The 21,475-nt window shown below is 36.7% G+C and overlaps 1 protein-coding gene across 1 annotated transcript; it reads left to right on the top strand.

Moving 5' to 3' along the window:
- The first annotated feature begins 4,586 nt into the window (after window positions 1–4,586).
- LOC126974329 (uncharacterized) lies at window positions 4,587–20,119 on the top strand. Its single transcript, XM_050821787.1, has 6 exons — window positions 4,587–4,591; window positions 7,817–8,031; window positions 10,028–10,236; window positions 11,948–12,110; window positions 17,435–17,546; window positions 19,262–20,119. The coding sequence occupies exons 1-6, from the start codon at window positions 4,587–4,589 to the stop codon at window positions 19,479–19,481; spliced, it is 924 nt and encodes a 307-aa protein (XP_050677744.1). The 3' UTR covers window positions 19,482–20,119.
- Window positions 20,120–21,475: the final 1,356 nt, after the last annotated feature.

Genomic DNA, 21,475 nt, shown 5'->3' with positions numbered 1-21,475 from the left:
GAGTGAATTTTAACGATGCGCGCGCACACCGTCACGCAAATTCGACACCCTGAAGTTAGCTGGCCAACTAGACCATTTTGTATCATTCTTCAGCTACCAAGCCTCTTGTTACTCATATGTCTACTGTACCACAAAATATAGACGAGATTTAAATAAATTTCGATACATATACAAGTTTTAAAATAAAAAATCTGTCTAGTTGTATCAAAATAATTTAATGATATTTATTTAAACTACGTTTACGCGTAAATTAATCAAAATATGATCATTATTAAAGTGTATATATATATATTATAATAATAACCTTCAACCTATTTGTTAATTTTCTTAATCACTTAGAAATACGTGGCAATATTATTAAAAAAAAATGAAATAATTTCGACGACTCAATACTATCGCAGAGTAAAGAGCTCAATGTGCGCAAACAGTCACCTAACCCGTTACAATAACGATTCACATCAAAACCTAAAAGTCATACAGTACTGGTGATGAGAAGTCAGTGCCCCGGAATGGTAAGGATCTATCAAAACTAATACGAAGATTGCATTTTGCAACTATTACTGATAGTTAAGTTAATTGCTAAGTTTAATCAACAAGTCCCTCGCCCTTTTCGCCCACGAGACCCTAGTTTGGACTTCTGCACTTTTAATGACACCGCTCAATATCCACCAGGCTTTATGCACCTAATTTAACAACAGATTAAAATTGATTTTTAACACAGAATTCAGTTCATGAAACAACAAAATTAAATAAAAGAGGTTGTAGCTACCTAGGTCAGTTATTATATTAAATAAATAAATAATGTATGATTACATTTTTTTAACTATCGTATAGAAAAAAAAAATTCATTAAGTATTAAAAACAACGCTCAAGGGAAGGTAAAAGTAACATCAATCTCTCCCGAAACTTTGTTCATCACTTTGATTCCGAAACTAACGTTTTAACCTACTTTTCTGTACAATTCTCAGAAAATTTAAGCCATTCGAGCTGCACCGATCTTACTCTTCGTTTTAGAAAATCCCAAATGTGTTCGATGGGAAGGTCGGGACTTCAAGCTGGCCAGTACTAACGACGAATATAATACCTCGTGAATATATGCTTCCACATCGCCAGAAACGTGAACACGGGCGTTATCAGCCATAAAAATCACATTTTCTTCAAAAACCGTAGATGCCGGTTGTATGTAAGAAATTAGGATTTCTGATATGTACCGGTGTGCATTCAAATTAAAGTGCCGTTTTCTATGAAGACTAACTCCGCACGGTCCAATATATTAATCGCTGCCCAAAACATAACTAAGCCTCCACCTTAAGGGGTGATTTCTCCGTCTTCTTAGTACTCGCTGACGTCGGTCGTTACCATATAGTGATATTCTGGCTTCATCCGAGAATAATATTCTACCCCAGTCCTCCTGAGTCCACGTCGCACAATTTCGAGCGAAGCTTAGTCCAGCAATTTAGGGCCACGGGCTGGACGGTGACTGCATATATTGGCAGCGAGAAGGCTTCTCCTGACAGTCCATAAGCTGGTTTGCACGCTGCAGGTGATTTTATATTTTAGAGATCGACATAAGAAAATTTACGATTTCTTAATGCCTGGATCACCAGGAAGCGGTCATCTCGAGCTTCTGTGCATGGTTCTTCTTGCCTTCTACTGACGAAACCAGACTCTTGATATTTACCTTCTGGGACACTTAACATTGACTACACCCTTCCTCAAGTAGAAAAAATAAAAAAATGTACCTCTAAAATTTTACTCGCTGTTATCGTTCTATCAACCATTTTAGAGACCGCTCAATAATGGTATCAACACTTAAAATATCAAGGAAATAGGACAATCCGACAATAATGATCTTAAAATGAATTAGAGTTAATATGAACTATCAAGAATTCCCGCCACAATACGCAATCAACTGCAATTTTTGTTATAGTCCAACTATGTCTTTTTTCAAAGGTTTTATTTTATTTTATTTGGGAAACAAGACAATGACACAGTAGATGATTACATTAGAGGAAGAAATAACATAATTAGTAATATGTGCATAACCTACGACAATGTCCACGGGCTACTATATAACTGTTACATTACAAGAAAGAAAAGAAGACTCTAATAACGCAGTAATCAAGAGATTATTACAAACAGATGTTGCTTACAATATTATTGTTAGGTTAGATATAATCTATAAGTCTCCAATGAGAATACTTAATTTAATAACATTAATTAAATTGATGCTGTTTCAATGTGCTGATTCCTATCCTATTATGTCAATGTCTGAAAAGATTTCAATGTCTTAAATTTTAATTTAGAATAAACATTTTTATGGACCACAACATTTCATAAATGTGCCAATAATATTCTCAAATGATTAAAACCTCTTTTGGTATTTTCTAAAGAAACGGAATAAATTTTGACCGTTTTTCTTTGTTGTTATATTGTGTACCTATAAGGTGAAACTTCTCTCGGTAATTTTATCCTTTCAAATGCGGTCATTTGATAGGGAGGATTTATTGAATTTTTTATATATTGCAGTCTCGTCCTACTTTAAAAGTCGATCAGAACTGACTTTGATTAAGTCAAGTCTCTGAGATGTCAGCTGATGTTAGTTCTTCAAGAAACTGTGAAGCTATCAAAAGTTCTTCTTTCCAAGTGCCTATAACGATGCTATTTAATTTACTCTTATTCAACTCAGAATGCTAATAAATTTATTGAACATTTCTAGCTACAAACATTGCAGTATCAGTCAATAATACTTGTTATCAAACTTAAATAACTTTCGTACTATCTATAATATAATACAAGAAACAGAAGCAGCAATAGCCATAAGTAAACTACATATAGTTCAACAATCTTTAATTAATTCTACAGAATTATTTAATATATTATTAGAAATAGAAAAATATCATAGATTATTGTATACTATAGGTATATACAACCTAATGAAATTAGAAAGTACTTAAGTCTTAAGTCGTATTCTGATAATAATAAGTTAGTTTTTGTGTTGGAAGTTCGCCTTTTAGACACGATCACATAGAATTATTACAAAATTATCCCCATACTTATATAATACAATTCTATTTCTTTAAAAATATCTGTTCCTGAGAATCCTTACCTCATAATGAATGGAATGAAATACATCCCGTGTCTATATGCCGTATCCATGCCAGCAAATAGAGAATGCTTGAATCCTTTGTAAGGAAGATAACATCGTACAATACGCCGATACTACGTGCATAGAACTTTTTTTTTTGCGCTCAAACAAAGGGAAAGGGCTACCCTCCGGGGTAACGACGGGAGGAGGTGGTGAATGCTGATTTATACCAACGCAGCCTAAGTCTGCGTTGGTTATGTTGGACTCACGCAGAAACCTAGGTGCCTACCCACTAAACACCACCTTGGGTTGGCTTTGGGCAGGTGCCCTCTAAGCCTTCAGCGAAGGCGACCTTCTCTTGGGGAGACAGAGGCACAAACGGCATTCCCTATGGAGTATCCGCTGAGATAATGTGCATAGAACAAATAATGGTTCTTTAAATCTATTATTCATGCCATAAGAACGTTGTACAAATAGACAACCTTAGAAGTCTCCTAGTACCAAGCAAATAGAGTATGGTTACTCCTAAAAGAAATACAGCCTAAGATTTTTTTATAGGCTTTTATTTTTGTAGGCACAACATCACACTTATTTTATTCCTTTGGGCAATATTACAGAAACTAGCTGACCCGGCAAACGTTGTTTTGCCATATAAAGTATAATTCACGCGATAGTTTTATAAGTAATAAAATATTGCCTTTATTATAGCCTGTACATCATTTTGTTCTATTGTCAATAGTTTTTGCAGCGCACGCAAAAATAGGTTTTCGATTTTACACCTTGTGTTACAAAATAGCAATTTTATTACGGATCCCTAATTTTGAAAAAAAAACATAGCCTATAGCCTTCCTCGATAAATGGACTACCCAACACTGAAAGAATCATTCAAATCAGACCAGTAGTACCAGAGATTAGCGCGTTCAAACAAACAAACAAACACTGCAGCTTTATAATATTAGTATAGATTAAAACGTGAACTATGTATTTCTCTATAAGCTTGCATGCCTTGTGGGTTAGGATAAGAGCACTTGTTAATTATAAGCCAACAACATATTATTACCTTATCTTGCAAATAAAGATGATTTGATTTGATTTGAAATATTTTACCGGGACACCACGGGACACGGTGACGCAACCAGTCGCGCCACCGTGGTGTCCGTAAGCTACCAAACTAGACACCACACACACACCAGAGTCATGACGCATCCGAGCTGGTCGCGCCAAACGGACATCAGCTCAGTAACTCCCTGTACAGCTGTATATATTTTGTTGGTAGCGTCGACTGGTTGCGCCACCGTGGTTTAAAAAGGTATTTATTTTCTCAAAATTGATTCCTATAGATTTTTTTTTTTGATGTCATTTCTAATATACTAGATACTTCCACTTGGGAAACAAATGGCGCTCTGACAGAGAAGAAGCGGTGCAAGAAACACTCCCAGTATTCTTTTTTTGCGCTCTTTTTATCTTTTTCTTTGTTTCCCGGAGAAAAAAAGGAGAAATGAAGTAAGCAAAAATTCAAAACTTCGTTAAAAATATAAATAATATTTTGGGATATAAACAGATTGCTCCGAAATATTGATGCTGTCTAATAATAATGGACAGAATTTTTAACGTCACTTCAGCATTTAAGTGTGAAGCCATAGACGACCTCAAAAATGACTTCAAACATGAAACAATATGGAGGCAGACTGCTATCGGTTGTCAAGTGCTGCAGCTATTGCAGGATATTTATAAGTTCAAGTAAGTTTCATTATTAACAATTTTTTAATGTTTTTAAAGTGATAACCTTCAATTCTGGGATTAATACAAAAATTTGAAAATTTTTATGAACGATACGGAACTCGAACCACGATCTCTCACGTTCCGTGCGAGTGCTTTAGATTAATTAATTAGATTGTATAAAAAATGCAATTATTTTTATTCTTTTTAGTGCATATTATATCTAATGTTTCGGAATAGTGTTTTTGTTGTTGAAGTCGGTTGTTGTTTTGTTAATTTTTTTTTGTATTGGAGTTTTTAAAATTTTAAGATATTATAATACATGTATTGATAAATTACAATTTTACTAACATATTTAACTATTGTAATCCAAGTTGTATAATATGGTAAGGAAGGCAACATCTAATGAATAATATGTAACCCTGTAAGTTAGCTGTACACTAAGATATATATTTTTTTATTTTTTGTATGTAATTTATGTATTGGTTTGCGATTGTTGAGTTTCCGAATAAATAAATAAATAATTTTCTGGTGTTGCAAGAGAATCACTTTAAACCAGGTGACACGTACGCTAGTTTGTCCTCTTTTTCCATAAAAATAAATCTCGTCCAACTGGCTGGTTGACGTCATTTACCAGTAGAAGCAATTATGCAATCTAAATTAATTATGTTCCCAACTTCACAGTAGCTTCGGGCAGTATAATGTTGAAACCAAAGAATTTTATTTAAATAGGATGATAAAAAACACTTTTAAATATAATGATGTTGACCCAGTATAAAGAAAGTCCTTATAATAATTGGGTCATAATTTTATGAGGAGTACATTTTGCTGTAAAACATGGATTCTAAAGTTATGCAAATTACGGTAATATTATAACTATGCCGGCAACCCATCAGTATCGGTACCTCGTAGATAAAGGCTGTGAAACATTGCTAACATAATCCAAAAGGAAGGATATAAAATTTATATCTTATTATTATTAGAATTAGATTATGGAGGGCAGAGGGAAGGAGAATCTTTATATATGAAAAATTGTCCGTCAAAATGCATTAAATAAGGGTGGCGCTACAGTAGCATCAGGGAGCAGGGTAAAACTTAAAAGAAGCGCGAAATATAAAATAGTTCTAATCACTCAAGGTGCACGTTTATCTATAATAATTCATTAAGGTTAGAGTTACTACATTATTTTATACAATTACGTAAGTTGTTGAAATTTTCAATAATGAACTGCTTTAGTCGACAATATTTTTAATTTTTTTTAACCCAGGATAATTCATTTACAATTTCTACATTCACCATACTCTCTGCCTACACCAGCGCCATTGTGGAAGATTTTTGAACTGTTATTTACAGCAAAAGCTGGACACTTTCACCTTTTCTTCCTTAAGAGATTCCAACATCAAATAGTATGTGTATAAGTAATGTCTATCATTGACGTTATGACCAACGAGGTTCTATATATACATAAAAACGTCATTGAATATGAACGTTCAATGTTCGTGAAGTCAAAAATTATAGAATTAGTTTCAGTGCATCATAAAATGTTTCACAAAAATGTCATCACTGAGAGATCGTATTTATTATAACAAGCTTTTTTGGGCGCGAAAAACTAGTCTAGTTATCTGCTATTTGGGGAAATGCGTTTCTCCGAGATTATACAACTATTAATAAACACAGTGTAAAGTTACTCCAAGCTTAAAATTACTTCTCCCTGTTATGAAATTCGGTATTGACAAATTTACGATACACACAAAAAGTTTTAAACTTGGAATAATTTTATTTCGCGTTGATTATGCTTATAAATGTTTTGTAGTGTATGCAATTTCCTGTTTCTGTTTTAATTCTTCATACTAATTCATTTGCAAGTTTCCATAGTTTCGTTACTACGATTATTTTAGAATTAGAAGCATTTTTTGCCTTAAATATTCCTAAAATTTTAATTATTATGTTTTAGTATATCTTTCATCGTATCTGATCAGAAGTCTGTCACTGACTGGAGGATGTTCACTTACCCTCGAGCTAACGACTCGGCTGACATTTATATAAGACCACTGACCCTACAAGAAGAGAACCTCAAATATGGATTTCCAATACATCCTATATTCACATGGAGGTTAGTACAGCCTTAAAATAACAGTAGCTAATGAATTACTTCAAATTAAATAATTAGATATCAAGAATAATATATGTAACAGTGGGAGGCTCCTTTGCACAGGATGCTGGCTAGATTATGGGTACTACAACGGCGCCTATTTCTGCCTATTTCGGTCGGAAGGGCGCCGTACCTAGTGCAATAACTGAGCAATTGAGACTTAACATCTTACGTCTCAATGAGACGAGCGCAGTAGTAGAACTGCGCAGAATTTTTGGGTATTTCAAGAATCCTGAGCGGCACTGCATTGTAATGGGCATGGCACATCCATTACCATCAGCTAAACGTCCTACTCGTCCCGTCCCTTATTGTCATAAAAAAATGTGGATACATTATATGACGACAAATTATATTTGTATGTTTATTCATAAAATAAAATAAACTATAATCACTGTTCCTTGTAACTTGTGTTGTAACTGTAAAAAATATTCCATTAAATCTTAGTAATTGGTCAAGTTCAAACGTCCAAAACGGATTTTAATATTAAGATTTTTAATTCGCAATGTATAATTTTTAAAACCTAGTACACAGTAGAAATATTCTACTGTGCCTAGTATAAGTATTTAGATAATTTATACAACACTCTGGACAACTCACACACAATCGCGATTCGTATGTCACTATGTTTTAGTCTGTATGTTGATGAAAATAGAAGTTAATGGTTTGCCAATATTTTTGACGTATCCACAGCTGTCACAGCCAATCTATACGTAAAAATTGTCTGAGTGTAAAACGAAATGAATAATTCAAAATGGCGGATCAGTGCAAGCGAGAAAGATTTTAAATACCGCTCCCACGTTTCAATGCTTGTGATGCTATTAATAAAATAAAAATTTATTATTTTTTTTTGTCGACAGATTCGGTTTTCTTCTTCGTCATGAGAGTGATTCTGTACTCAGAACCTTCTACAGTCTTCCTTTTACACCGCGTGTTTGGTTGTGCTTGTTAATTACGCTCCTCGTCAGTTCTGTAGTGTTTTATTTAATAAGCTATTGGGAGAAACGTTTTGCTGGTGGAGATTGTAGCTTCAATTACGAGTTGTTAGTTGCATTTTCTGCCTTCTGTCAACATAGTAAGTATACTTTAAAATGGGGCTTAACCTTCCGAAATTGGCAGTTTTTCAGATACGCCAAAACCGAGAGTGCCGTATGCCTCACAATTCCCTCACCTAGTTCTGACTTTTATTGCACTTATTTTACAATTATGAAATTGCACTTTTGGTCAGCTGACTACCTACTTTTGATGATAAAACCTCCTTGATACAAAATTTAATAGTGGAACTTTTTTCACACTACAACTACAACGTTCTAGATTTAAAAATGTACAACATTGAATTGTTTGACTTTCAATGGGTTTTTCTTAGATAATTTATACGTCTTTATAGAGTCTCGTGTCTAACACTATCGATAAAAAGGCCAGGTTATAAAATATTATATATAACGTATTAAACTTTAGTTTGCGTGACATAATTTTATTTTAGCATACCTATAGTACTGGCCCATTTACATCCAATTTGTTATTTTTACATATTAATGCAAGACTTCACACATTTCTAGAAACCGCAGCCTAGCGAAACTGTCGAAAATACAAAAATAAAAAAGCGATTCACTTGATTGTATGAAACGTGCAGTCATTGACAGATTGACAGATGACGGCTATGCTCGTAATCTTGTAAAATACGGAGATAGCGGAAATCCACTGTTTTAAGCAACTGTTGGTTTTCAAAAAAATATGTCAAATCAATGCACATTTCGTAGTAAACTAAATTTCAATTTTTACTTACGCCTCTTATTACCTACTCATCGTACTCACGTAATGACATCCTCTTTAAGAAACCATTTTTAAAACTCAACATAACCTACATCTAGAAACCCTTCGAAAGTTCTCACCTGGCCCAATTCAGTAACCAACTACATTTTTTTCATGATAAGAAGCCATTTTGTTGAGCCCAGATTTACAGAGTTCTATCGCAGGTATAAATAGTTAGTAATTATACTAACTAAAGAAATATTTCAACATGTATGAATTTATCAGTACAAAATGGCATTTTCAAACTTTACCTCTCATATTTCTAGTATACTGTACTATTTTCTGATTTAAGAGAGACATTATTCAAATTAGAGGTACTTAAGGGGTGGAATATGAAGATCTTAAAGTTGTTTTATGGAAATAACTTAATGATGAAGTTGATAATAGCGTTTCATGTCATACAAAATAGAAGAATTATTACAACAGATGTAAAAACATTATAAATTTACAACATTAATAAAATAGATTTAAAAATAAAGATACAAAGACTTTGTATTTACAAAGAAAAACAAGACTACAAGAATAAATTTGCCATGACGATAAACCACCTTTGTGCTGCAATATGTGGGTTTCATGATCAAAGTTATTAGCCACAAAGATCAAAACAAAACGACCTGAATCGATGGATTAAGGGCATTTTTACGCTTATCACCTTGGGACTGGAACGCTGTTTCATTTTAATAATAATTTTATACATAAAACCATGACATACTATAAACAATTAGACTCGCAATCGCCTTTTAAAAGGTCATCATAAAATTGTCCGAGCGGCGTTATATACTATTTTATATTTATACGTATACTAATGTACTTATACAGATAAAATTAAAATATTTATTCAAATTAACAACCTTATATCTTGGGAGTAATGTTCAAAGTCTATTGTATACGGTCATTAGAAGTAGTAACACTACTTCACGCGCTATACTGACGCGAACATCAGGCAAGAACATTTTGTTTTAGTAATTGAAATGTAATGATTTAGCAAAATGATTTTTACTAGCATATATATATCCTGAAATACATTCCATCCTTTTTAAGTTTGGATATGCTGTTAATTGGAAAGTTTTTCACTGAATAACTTGTCATTGCGTGGCGTTGTATTCAAAGCGCGGTGCTAACACACTCGAATGAAAAGGAATAGGCATAGCTTTGCTTCAGACAATTTATGAACGTGATTGTATCTTGTTGTTTATTGTTCGTCAATGATGAAAATTTATATTTTTTATCCTGACTTAAGCACTGTTTATGATTTTCAGTATTGCCACTTCAAGCAAATTTATATTCTCGCCGTATTGCGTACCTCGTTTTCATTATATGCTCGTACATAATTCACTGCTTCTATACGTCGAACCTGCTCTCGCATCTGGTCAATGATAAGGACAAAGATTTAGATTTGATAGAACTAGCAAATAAGGACTATGAATTTGTGGTCATTCAAAATATGAATTATAAAACGGAAAAAGAGGTAAGTAACAAACTTATGAGCAGTAGGATAATAAAATTGTAAAATTTGAAGTTTATAATTCACAATATTTCAAATGCCTCACATAGCAATGCAAAAATTAAAAAAAATATTTTTGATTGCTGTTTTTCATTTGAACGACTTAGAATATTACCGGAATAGTTACAGAGATTGCAGTGTACTGCTGGTCTTAGGAATCCTCTTCAATGATAGTTGAGGTAGGACGCACAATGAATTAACTGTCTAGGAATCCAGATGTTTAGAAACTGTCACAATCATAATGTTAACACCAGAAACAGACATGTAAGGCGATGTATCTGCTTTTACAACAAGATCCCAGAAAATGTTCAAAACAAAAGTATTACGTTATTCAAAAGAATTGTTAAGAAACGTTTGTGTGATAAATGTTACTATAACATTAATGACTTAATGGAGCGACCGCCTTCAGGCTATTAAATATATTGGTTATAATTTTAATTGTACGGTATTACTTTGAAACCATATTTTTTTATGAAAAAAAAAACCCGCTGAGTTTGTTGCGCCCGTTCTTCTTAGGTCTGAGGCATTCGTTTTTGAATGAGTGATAGTGTTTCACTTTCAATAAATGATGTCACATCCTATTTTGAATAAAAATATTTGAATTTAAATTTACAGAGTACGAATCTTTGACAGTTGGATCAGCTTTGGGTCGTGTCTGGGATGCACCGGACCAGAGCTGAAAGCAACTATATGTGTTGATATACTTGCACTTAAATAGTGCTGGTTTAATGATGTGAAGTATATATCTATGGATAATCTGCCTCATATTAGTCATCTGTTTCCCGCAAAAATAATACTTTCAACAAAATCAACTATTTTACTTTAGATTTAACTGTGACAGCTGTGAAAACGTCGAAAAAAATTGAGGTGGACTGTTAACCTCTATTTTGAACAAAGCACGCAAACGAACACAAAGTAATATACAAATCGCGAGTGTAAGACGTAGCTTGTCACGCACACTAGAGTAATAAATTTGGTCTGTTTTCATCGGTTTTCTTTTTTATGAAAATAAGTGACGAGACCGGCAGGACAGCTTATAGTAATTGATAAGCCCTGCCCATTACAATGCAGTAGTGCCACTCAAATTCTGAGCAGCACTACAACTGCGCTCGTCACCTTGAGGCATAAGATGTCAAGTCTCATTTGCCCAGTAATTTCACTAGCTACGGCGCCCTTCAGACCGAAACACAGTAATGCTTACACTACTTCATGGCAGAAATAGGCGCCGTTGTAGTACCCATAATCTCACCGGTATCCTGTGCAAAGGAGCCTCCCACTGGTATCTAGCAGAAGTGGTCCTATCTACACGTATAATTGGAGTTCCAAGTCACAAACATAACATTTTAAGGAATTCGTGTTTAAAGTTTCATAAATATTAGTTTATTCCAAATATGTGGGTTGGGCTACTAAGTCATAATGTCATTTAAAGAGTGACAGTAGGGCTGCCATTTTTTGTCAGTCCGTTAATATGAATCACGTGACTAGTTTTATGTTCTTAACTCAATTTCGACATGATTGTGGTTTGGAACGTTTTTTCTGTAATTACGTCCACATAATCTAAGCTATTTTACTATAACATTTTGTAGTTTTATAACATTCAGACATCTGACACCGATATTGTATTCATATTTCTTACATTTACATAGCTAATGCAAATCTAATCGTATTCACTTAGTTGCAGAAGATACGAGCTGCTTTAAACAAAAGCCTTAACAATGTTGAAAGCAAATTAAGTTCGGTGCAAGTTATGAGTATAACAGACGCCGTGAGAGCTATGAGGGTATCAAGAACTGTCATACTATCGGACTATGTTTCTTTGTATCCTGTTATTAAGAACAGTGAGTTTTCATATTTAAATATCATAATATATAAGTACGTACCCTTAGATTAAGTATTGGTCTCCGCTGCGCTACAACTAGATACCGCGGGCGTAGTCTCTAAGGTCTCGAACAATGTGTGACGTTGACGTGTTCACATGTTCTGTTAAACTTTGCTAATAATTGAAACTGTAATGCCACTTTAATAAGAAAGACACTGGGATCACATATCGTCAGTAATTATTTTGTATTTTATTAATTTCGATGTAAAATAACACGATGCGTATGTTACAAAATTTGACTTGATTTGCAATAAAGTTGCTATTGTTCTTAGGTAGTGCGGTATCAAGTTGGAGCGCAGTAGAGACCAATCCTTAATCTAAATACCGACCATTGATGTACTATAAGTAACTAAACTTCCAATCACCTTTTAAAAGTCGGCAAAAAATGTCATTAGCTTTTATAGATACGAGTAACATTAGAACATTCATTCAAATTAGCAACTTATTTCGTGACAGTAATGTTCAAAGTCTGTTGTAAAGTAAAACCCTGCCACGCCTAATAGAGGCGTAGGCAGAGTTTTGCTTCAAACAATTTATGAGCATGATAGTGTCTAGTTTTTATTGTCCGTCAATGTTACCTACTCAATAATCCTATCACCCTATTTTAGACTATTTCATTTCATGACATCCTAATATGTACAAATACAAAAAAGAATAGGGTAGTCCCAGGTCCAAGGGTATCGTAAGAGGCGACTACGGGCTTTTTGAAAGTGGGAGAGTCACGCTGCCGTCTTATGACGTCAGCACAATCGGGCCAGACTCGTCCGGGTTACTTACCACACTCGCACAGAATACCGGCGTGAAGTAGCGACCTAGTGCCGCTATGTTTCGCATAGGTTAGTGTCGAGGACCGGAGGCCATACTTCCCCCCCCCCTCCCCCTCCACATCACCCCCCAACAAAAATATGAGAGCGGTCCTTAAAAAGATATAATCCCAGGAGGGTACCGGCTCTACCAGAGTCGGAGAATCCTTCCCCGAGCATTCTGGGGAGGGCACAGTACCGCGCATATCTAAGGACAAACAGGGCAGCAACACTAGGGCACCCCGCTCCACGCTTAATGTGGACTTCTGTAATATCAGGGGAATTCACTCCAATTTAAAAGCCGTCCACCACCACCTTGAGACGGCGCAGCCGGCCTTGTGTTTCCTTAGACGCAGATATCTCGACCTAGCGATACGTCATATTTAACGTACCCCGGGTACAAAATTGAGCATAATTTCATGCCTCATGCCGGGGTATGTGTGTACGTTAGGGAGGATATCTGCTGTCGCCGTTTCGGCAATTTTGAGGGTAGGGACCTGTCTACTCTCTGGCTCCGCGTAGATTTAGAGGACCGCGTCCGCATCTATGCGTGTGTCTACAGGTCTCATAGTGGTAACGCAGAAACGGATCACCTCATGGGCTGCGTTCAAGCGGCATTTGATGACGTGCTTGCTCAGATCCCCTCCGCTGAAATCGTAGTCTTGGGTGATTTCAACGGGCACAATGCCGAATGGCTTGGATCACGTACTTCAGATTACGCAGGGCCATCTGTGCATAATTTTGCATTGGTGTATGGTCTATCCCCATTGGTCGTTAACGCGGCTTCCGGATGTGGATAGCCACATGCCGTCCTTATTAGATCTTCTGCTGACTACACATCCCGATGGTTACCAGGTCTCTGTCGACGCCCCTCTCGGAACGTCCGACCATTGCCTGGTCAGGAGTGTAGTGCCTATCCGACGCCAACGTCACACACCACCAGCGACCAGTTGGGATAGGATGCGTTCCTTTTTTGCATCCTCCACTTGCGGCAGGGTTTGTTTTACTTCGGATGATCCTAATGCCTGCGCCGTTGCAGTAGCCGATGTGATACTGCAGGGCATGGATATTTTTACATCAAGCTCTGTAGTACCGATCGGTGGCAGATCACAGCCCTGGTTCGATGCGTCAGTTAAAGCAGCATCTGACTGCAAAAAACAGGCGTATCGAACTTGGGTTGCGGCGCTGGACTCAAAGGATCCGAACTGCAAAGTTCTGAAGAGGAAATATAACCGTGCCTCCAGATTTTTTAAGCGGCAAATCGCCCGTGCGAAATCGAAGCACGTCGTCAAAATTGGCGAGCAGCTTTCCAGTTACCCGACCGGAACACGCAAGTTCTGGTCGTTTCCGAAAGCTGCTCTTGGTAACTTCAACCAGCCGTCCATGCCGTATGCACATCAGGAATGACACCCTGGCCCATTCGGCAAAAGAGAAAGCCGATCTCCTGTGCACTCTTTTTGCCTCCAACTCGAATCGTGACGACAACGGAAAAACACCACCGACCATCCCGCGGTGTCAGAGCTCCATGCCTGAAGTACAGTTCCGACAGAAAACTGTTAGGCGAGCTCTATTTTCTTCGGACGTCAGGAAGTCGAGCGGGCCAGATGGCATTTCTCCAATCGTGCTTAGAATGTGTGCCCCTGAGTTGACGCCGGTGCTAACGCGTTTATCCCGGCACTCTTATTCAAAAGGCGTAGTCCCTGATTCATGGAAGTCAGCCCTTGTCCATCCAATCCCAAAAAAAGGAGACAGTTCGTATCCGGCAAACTACAGGCCTATTGCTATTACCTCCCTACTCTCCAAATTCATGGAGAGCTTAATTAACCGCCAGCTCTTGATATACCTTGAGGGTCATCAGTTGATCAACGACCGGCAGTACGGCTTTCGCCATGGTCGGTCGACTGGCGATCTTCTGGTATACCTAACAAATAGATGGGCTGCGGCTATTGAAAGCAAGGCGGAAGACCTGGCAGTTAGCCTGGATAAAGCGAAGGCCTTTGATCGTGTATGGCACAAGGCGCGCCTCGCAAAACTTCCATCATTTGGTCTTCCCGAGAGCTTATGCAAGTGGACCTCCAGCTTCTCCACTGGGCGCAGCATACAGGTCGTTGTCGACGGTTATTGCTCGAATCCCAAGCCCGCGAACGCTGGAGTACCCCAAGGCTGTGTGCTATCTCCCACGCCGTTTGTTCTGCATATCAATGATATGTTGGACACCGGCAACATACATTGCTATGCAGACGACAGCACTGGTGATGCCGTATACACGGGCCATGCAGGTCTCTCTCGGGAAAACTTCGACCAGTGCCGGGAGAAACTTGTGTCTTCTATCGAGTCCTATCTCGAGAAGGTCGCGGAATGGGGTAAGTTGAACCTTGTCCAATTTAACCCCCAGAAGACTCAAGTTTGCGCGTTTACCACTAAAAAAACCCCATTTGCCGTATCACTGCTCTTCGAGTACACTTCCCTTAAAGCCCCGCCTAGTATCGGAATACTGGATCTCAAAATCTCGAGCGATTGCCAATTCCGTGGCCATCTGGAGGGCAAAGCCAAATTGGCTTCAAAGAAACTGAGCGTCATTAATAGAGCACGGCAATACTTCAAGCCGGCCCACATTCTAGCGCTCTACAAAGCGCAGGTCCGGCCTCACATGGAGTATTGCTGTCATCTCTGGTCTAGCGCACCCCAGTATCAGCTCGATCTATTTGACCGCTTGCAACGCAGAGCAGCTCGAATTGTCGGGGACCTAGCGCTCTGTGAACGGCTGATCACTTGGCGTTGCGTAGAGACGTCGCTTCACTGTGTGTCTTCCACCGCATTTATCACGGGGAGTGTTCTGAAGAGCTGTTCAACCTGATTCCTGCCGCCGAATTTCACCTTCGCACGACACGCCACAAGTTACGATATCATCCCCACCATCTGGATGTGTGGCGGTCCTCCACAGTGCGGTTTTCTTCCTCGTACTACGAAGCTGTGGAATGAGCTTCCTTGTGCGGTGTTTCTGGGACGATACGACATGGGTACCTTCAAGAAAAGTGCGTACACCTTCCTTAAAGGCCGGCAACGCTCTTGTGATTCCTCTGGTGTTGCAAGAGAGTGTGGGCGGCGGTGATCACTTAACACCAGGTGACCCGTACGCTCGTTTGTCCTCCTATTCCATAAAAAAAATCAAATTATGAAAATGCTATCTTGACTTTTTTTATCCTTCTCCTCACGTCGTATTCCTCATTGCTGAGGGTCGTGATTTCTCTGAGGATTATACTTTTTGACAATAGTTCGCCATCTGTGTCTGGCTTTGTCATCAGTTGTTCCAGGTTGTGGCCATCTTTTCTGGCAATATGTCCAAAGAACACAAAGATTCGACTGAGGCAGATGGATGAGTGTCTGGTTTTTACACCTAGAGTGTTAAGGATGGATTGGTTGGTGTGGAATGCTGTCCAAGGAATTTGAATCATATTCCTCCTTTACCCTGTGCTTCCCCGAGGCGTAAAAAGAATAGGTCCAAGGGTGTCATAAGAGGCGACTTAGGGCTTTTTAGTGGGAGAGCAGTACATCTCAAAAGCATCAATCCGACACCTTTTTTTATAATCGGGATGTAAAAAAAATTACAAATGCAATACAAAAATATGCTTCAAATATTTCTTTTGTATTGAAATACATGTAAAATACATATTGAATGTTACTTATATTTAGTAAAATTAACTTCATTTATTTAACTCGATGATTGAATTTACAATAAATAGGTTTAGGGTTACACGCGGTTCCTTAATATATTAGCTTATTCATGTATAGCATATTGTGTATAACCATCTGTTTAGTAAAAGTAAAATCATGTTCAAATTCAGATTTGTTTTAACACGTTTTCATGCTTAAAAAAGTATTTATAAGTACTAAGGTGTATATTATTAATGTAAAACATATTTCTTGCACATTCATTGACAAATACACCTAAATTTATAAAAAAAAAAAAACAGTAAAAAGTTCATTGCTTAGTAGCCTGTTTGTCTTAATCTTTCCATAAAAGTATAATAATAATATATTTATTTGCAAAAAACATAGAATACAATGGTGTTTAAATTTAAATAAATAATAAGAGCTTACATGTTTTGCCAGCACTATTCCTAGCATGCAAATATTTAAACACAATGAATATCAGAATTTCATTTAAATAAATTCCTTAACACTATAAAAATTATAACCATTTAGCCAACTATACAGCTTATTCTTAAATAATCTAGAATTTAAATTTTTTATGCTACTCGGTAACTTATTATAAACACTAACACAATTACATACACAACTTTTATTATATTTAGTAATTTTTGGAACATCATGAAGAACGAGTCTTTTTGGATCACATCTCAAAGATGTATATTGTTTAGATATATTTCATAATTTCTGGAAGCATAGTTATAAAATGATTGTGACTGAAGAACAAAGGATCAATAAAAGTTTCTTATTTATTAATTTTATTTTTAAGCGTTTGAGAACAATGAAATTTGCGATCTTCTGGAGGTGGACCTTTTTTCGAATGTCAAGAAGTACTTGTTCACGTCGAAAGATTTCCCCCTTAAGGAAGAGTTTAAAATAGGGTTAGTACTGTTCATTATTTTTCCTCTTAAATAAAGGTTGATAGAAAAGATACATTATGATTCATCATTATGATTATGATGATGTCTAAAGCCGGAAGACGTCCACTGCTGGACAAAGGCCTCCCCCAAAGATTGCCATGACGATCGGTCCTGCGCTGCCTTCATCCAACCTATTCTGGCAATTTTGACCAGATCATCCGTCCATCTTGTGGGTGGCCATTGTGATTAAGAATATGAATTAAGATTAATGTTTTATTATCTCTCACCAGAAATCTGATCTTATGATGAAAATGAAACTGCATTTCAACAGTCAACCTTCATTTCCTAGAATAGAATTCTGTATGCTATAGTATATTACCTACACATATCCTATTTAGTTAAGGAAAACGCTACTCTGCCACAACCCTGCAAATATACCATACTAAGTAAACAAATACGTCACCCTTACAAATCTAAGTAACCTTAAGCATGTCGCCTTTAAAAGTGACTTACAGCCGTTCCCAATATACTATCTACAGATAGAGATAAATTACTACCTTCTACTGTCAGTAATTTGATGTCAATAATTTGAAACTGTCCCAATATACCCGATAAGTCATTCCTATCGCCTTACGGCCGTTCCCAATATTCAGTCTATCTCTTACTTGAGATAAAAATCGTAACTATCGTTAACTTTTCTGTCTCAATAAACTTATCGACGGTAACTCACCTTATCCGTGCATTATTTACAGTATAGTTATACTCTCTACAGATAGAGATAAATTACTACCTTCTACTGTCAGTAATTAGCTGTCAATAATCTAAAGCTGTCCCAATAAACCAGATAAGGCATACTTATCGCCTTATGTTGGGACGAGTGAATTACATATTCCATACAAACTTCTATCGGTGGTAAGCTATACGTCGTCCCATTCACGACAGCGTGTACCGATAAGATGAGTTTCCGTCGATAAGTTTATTGGGACAGAAAAGTAACGATAGTTACAATTTTTATCTCGAGTAAGAGATAGACTGAATATTGGGAACGGCCGTTAGTCATTCTTCTTGTCAAAGTGATCGTACTGCGATAAGTTGAGACACTTTAACTTGAAAAGTCTTTCTGTAAGACGACAAATGCTAGATCTAATATTTTTATACAAAATATTTAGAAAACAGCTCGACAGACCATCACTCGTGCACTCCATCAGCTTACGAGTTCCCCACCGAGTAACAAGGCGTGCGCAGGTCGGAGCTGGCCTGTTCCATCAGCCATTTGCCAAAACTAATCTTAAGCAATTTTCTCCGATACCACGTCTATCAAGAACTTATAGCTCCATCTGTGGTGAAGTAGATATTTTTAAAGATTCTTTACCTGCTTTTAAAAAAATATTACGAGATTGTTAGGCGCCAAAATATGATCTATATTCTTCTTCTTCTTTTTTTTTTCTTCTTTTCAAATTCGTATCTTGATTTTATGATTTTTATTTTATATAATTGTTTTCTTGTTGCCACGGAAGCAAAGACTGTGCATGTTGTGACACCTTAGTTTGTTGTACATTCAACTCATTATTTGTTAATATTTGATATATTTTAAGCGTATTAGAATGTAATAACTACTAGTTGTCCTATAAATAAATAAATAAATAAAGTCAATAGTCCCTATTTACTTGTTGCATAATCTTCTATGATAACTCCAGTCTGGCAGCATCTTTAATTAGTCAACTTATTATTTACAGAACACTGCTGGCAAAGGAAGCCGGTCTCATTAAAAAGCTATTGTCACATCCAGAGGTGGAGCTGTCCATCGACTGTGACGTCATAAGCGGCACTATGAGTATGGGCTGTGTCATCACACCAATGGTCATACTACTAGCAGCTTACATACTGGCAGTACTTATTTTATTCGTGGAGAAAATTCATTACGGAAGAAACAGAGTGTGGCCTTATATTGAATGAATATATCGTTACTTGCCTATTGGCAGACGACCCCTATAGCCTTGTGGTTATTCAAATTCAAATATTTTTATTCAAAATAGGATCATCAAAGTGACATCACTTATTGAAAGTCAAAAACTACCACGAATTCCAAAAAAAAAATGCCTCAGACCTGAGAAGAACGGGCGCAATAAACTCAGGGCTTTTTTGTTAAAAGTAAAATCGTACAATTAAACTTCTTATTTAATAGCCTGACGGCCGTCGCAACATTTCGAGCCTGTGGTATCATAAATTGAGAACGTCATTAATGTTATAGTAACCTTTACCATTTCTTAACAATTCTTTTGAATATTGTAATACATAATATAGTTTTGAACATTTTCTTGGATCTTGTGGTTAAAGCATATACATCGCCCCACAAAAGACTTACTAACTCGACTTAGCCGAGTAGTAGGCATTATAAGTTTATGTCTGTTCCTTGTGTTAACATTATGGTTATGATAGAATCTAGCAAGTTCACTTATGTACATACATAACATTATCAAGAATATAATATTGAGAAGCAACAGTCAAGATGTTAATTTCTTTAAATTTTGCTCTCAATGATTATTTAGGACCTAGGTTATAAATAGCGCCATGCCTTCTGAGCTAGACGTACCGGGTTCGGATCCTAGTAAGTGCAAACATTATTACGATGAATATGGATGTTTATTTCCAAATCATTGATGTTTATAAGTATTGAGGTATGTATTTATATCTTATCAGATTGGATCGCAGCCATGTCATTTTGTCGCTCCACTACAAGCTATAATACTATTTTTTCTTCTTGTTATAGCCAACTCTTATATTAAATTGAATAAAAATTTTATATTTCTGATAGAATATTATTTACTTATTTTTTAACAAACGAACAGCGTTTAATTATATGCCCCGCTACTTAAACATGAAACATTATGGGACGAGTCGAAATGAAAAATGCACAGATGGATATAAAATGTATGTTAAAGTAAAAGAGTTAATGACTATTAAACATAAAAAAAAAGTAGACGAAAGCGTGGCTTATTGCGAGATTTGACAAGAGTGAACCCTGGAGAGATGACGAATCGACGCAATAAATCCTCTAACTTTCATAAAACCATTTATTTTTAATACGATTCTAGTACGTTTCTGGCCCATTTCATAATTTAAACAATTTGATGGCTTGAAACGTGGCGCTCTCGAAAGCACCACAGGTAATAAATTAAAGAAGAAAATTCTAAGAACAATTTCAAGAAACAATTCTGAGAATTACGCCACACCTGATATTAAATGATCACCTCCGCTCACATTCTCTTAACACCAGATGAGGCGGGGATCATAAAATTGAACCTATGCTAATTTTCAAGGTACCAGTGTCATATCGTCCCGGAAACACCATTCGGAAGCTTCGTTGTATGTGGAAGAAAGTGAAGAAAGTCTTCAAAACCGTAGTAATAATGTCTTTGCAGATAAAATATTTTCAGCTAGTCTATTGAACGTAGAGGTTAAGAAAAGATTCCATAGCGTGTGTACGAGTATAATTATAGCGCCAGTTGTCAGAATCGCCAATGTATGGTATTCCTCGATAACTCGTTGTATTATCCAACACTAACAAAATAAATCAGATACACATTATCAAACGGTTCGGAATGTATTTCGGCTACGTCGTGTGACATGTTCGCTTGACATTTTGTGTACGATAATGTTACACGTAGTGTCATACGAGCACTGACCTCTACTATATACCACTGGACTGGCGGCTGTCAAAGTGCTTTTGTGCCTGTTTGGTATTCACCATTTTGGCGCTGGTGGTCATGTAGCGAGAGTCTGCGGAACTGAAACTAGTGAAATTACTGGGCAAATGAGACTTAACATCTTATGTCTCAAGGTGACGAGCGCAATTGTAGTGCCGCTCAGAATTCTTGGGTTTTTCAAAAAAGCTGAGCTGCACAGCATTGTAATGTGCAAGGCGTATCAATTACCATCAGCTGAACGTC

Source organism: Leptidea sinapis, chromosome 32 (assembly GCF_905404315.1).
Source record: "Leptidea sinapis chromosome 32, ilLepSina1.1, whole genome shotgun sequence".
NCBI classification, from domain to species: domain Eukaryota; kingdom Metazoa; phylum Arthropoda; class Insecta; order Lepidoptera; family Pieridae; genus Leptidea; species Leptidea sinapis.
The sequence above is the reverse complement of the archived record's forward strand: the minus strand, read 5'-3'. Positions and strand labels throughout refer to the sequence as shown.

Bases quoted from the DNA above. Each gene is read 5' to 3' on its own strand.
- LOC126974329 (XM_050821787.1), top strand. The intron at 12,111-17,434 runs GTGAGTTTTCAT...TTTATTTTTAAG, and splicing joins GTATCCTGTTATTAAGAACA to CGTTTGAGAACAATGAAATT. The intron at 17,547-19,261 runs GTTAGTACTGTT...TATTATTTACAG, and splicing joins AAGGAAGAGTTTAAAATAGG to AACACTGCTGGCAAAGGAAG.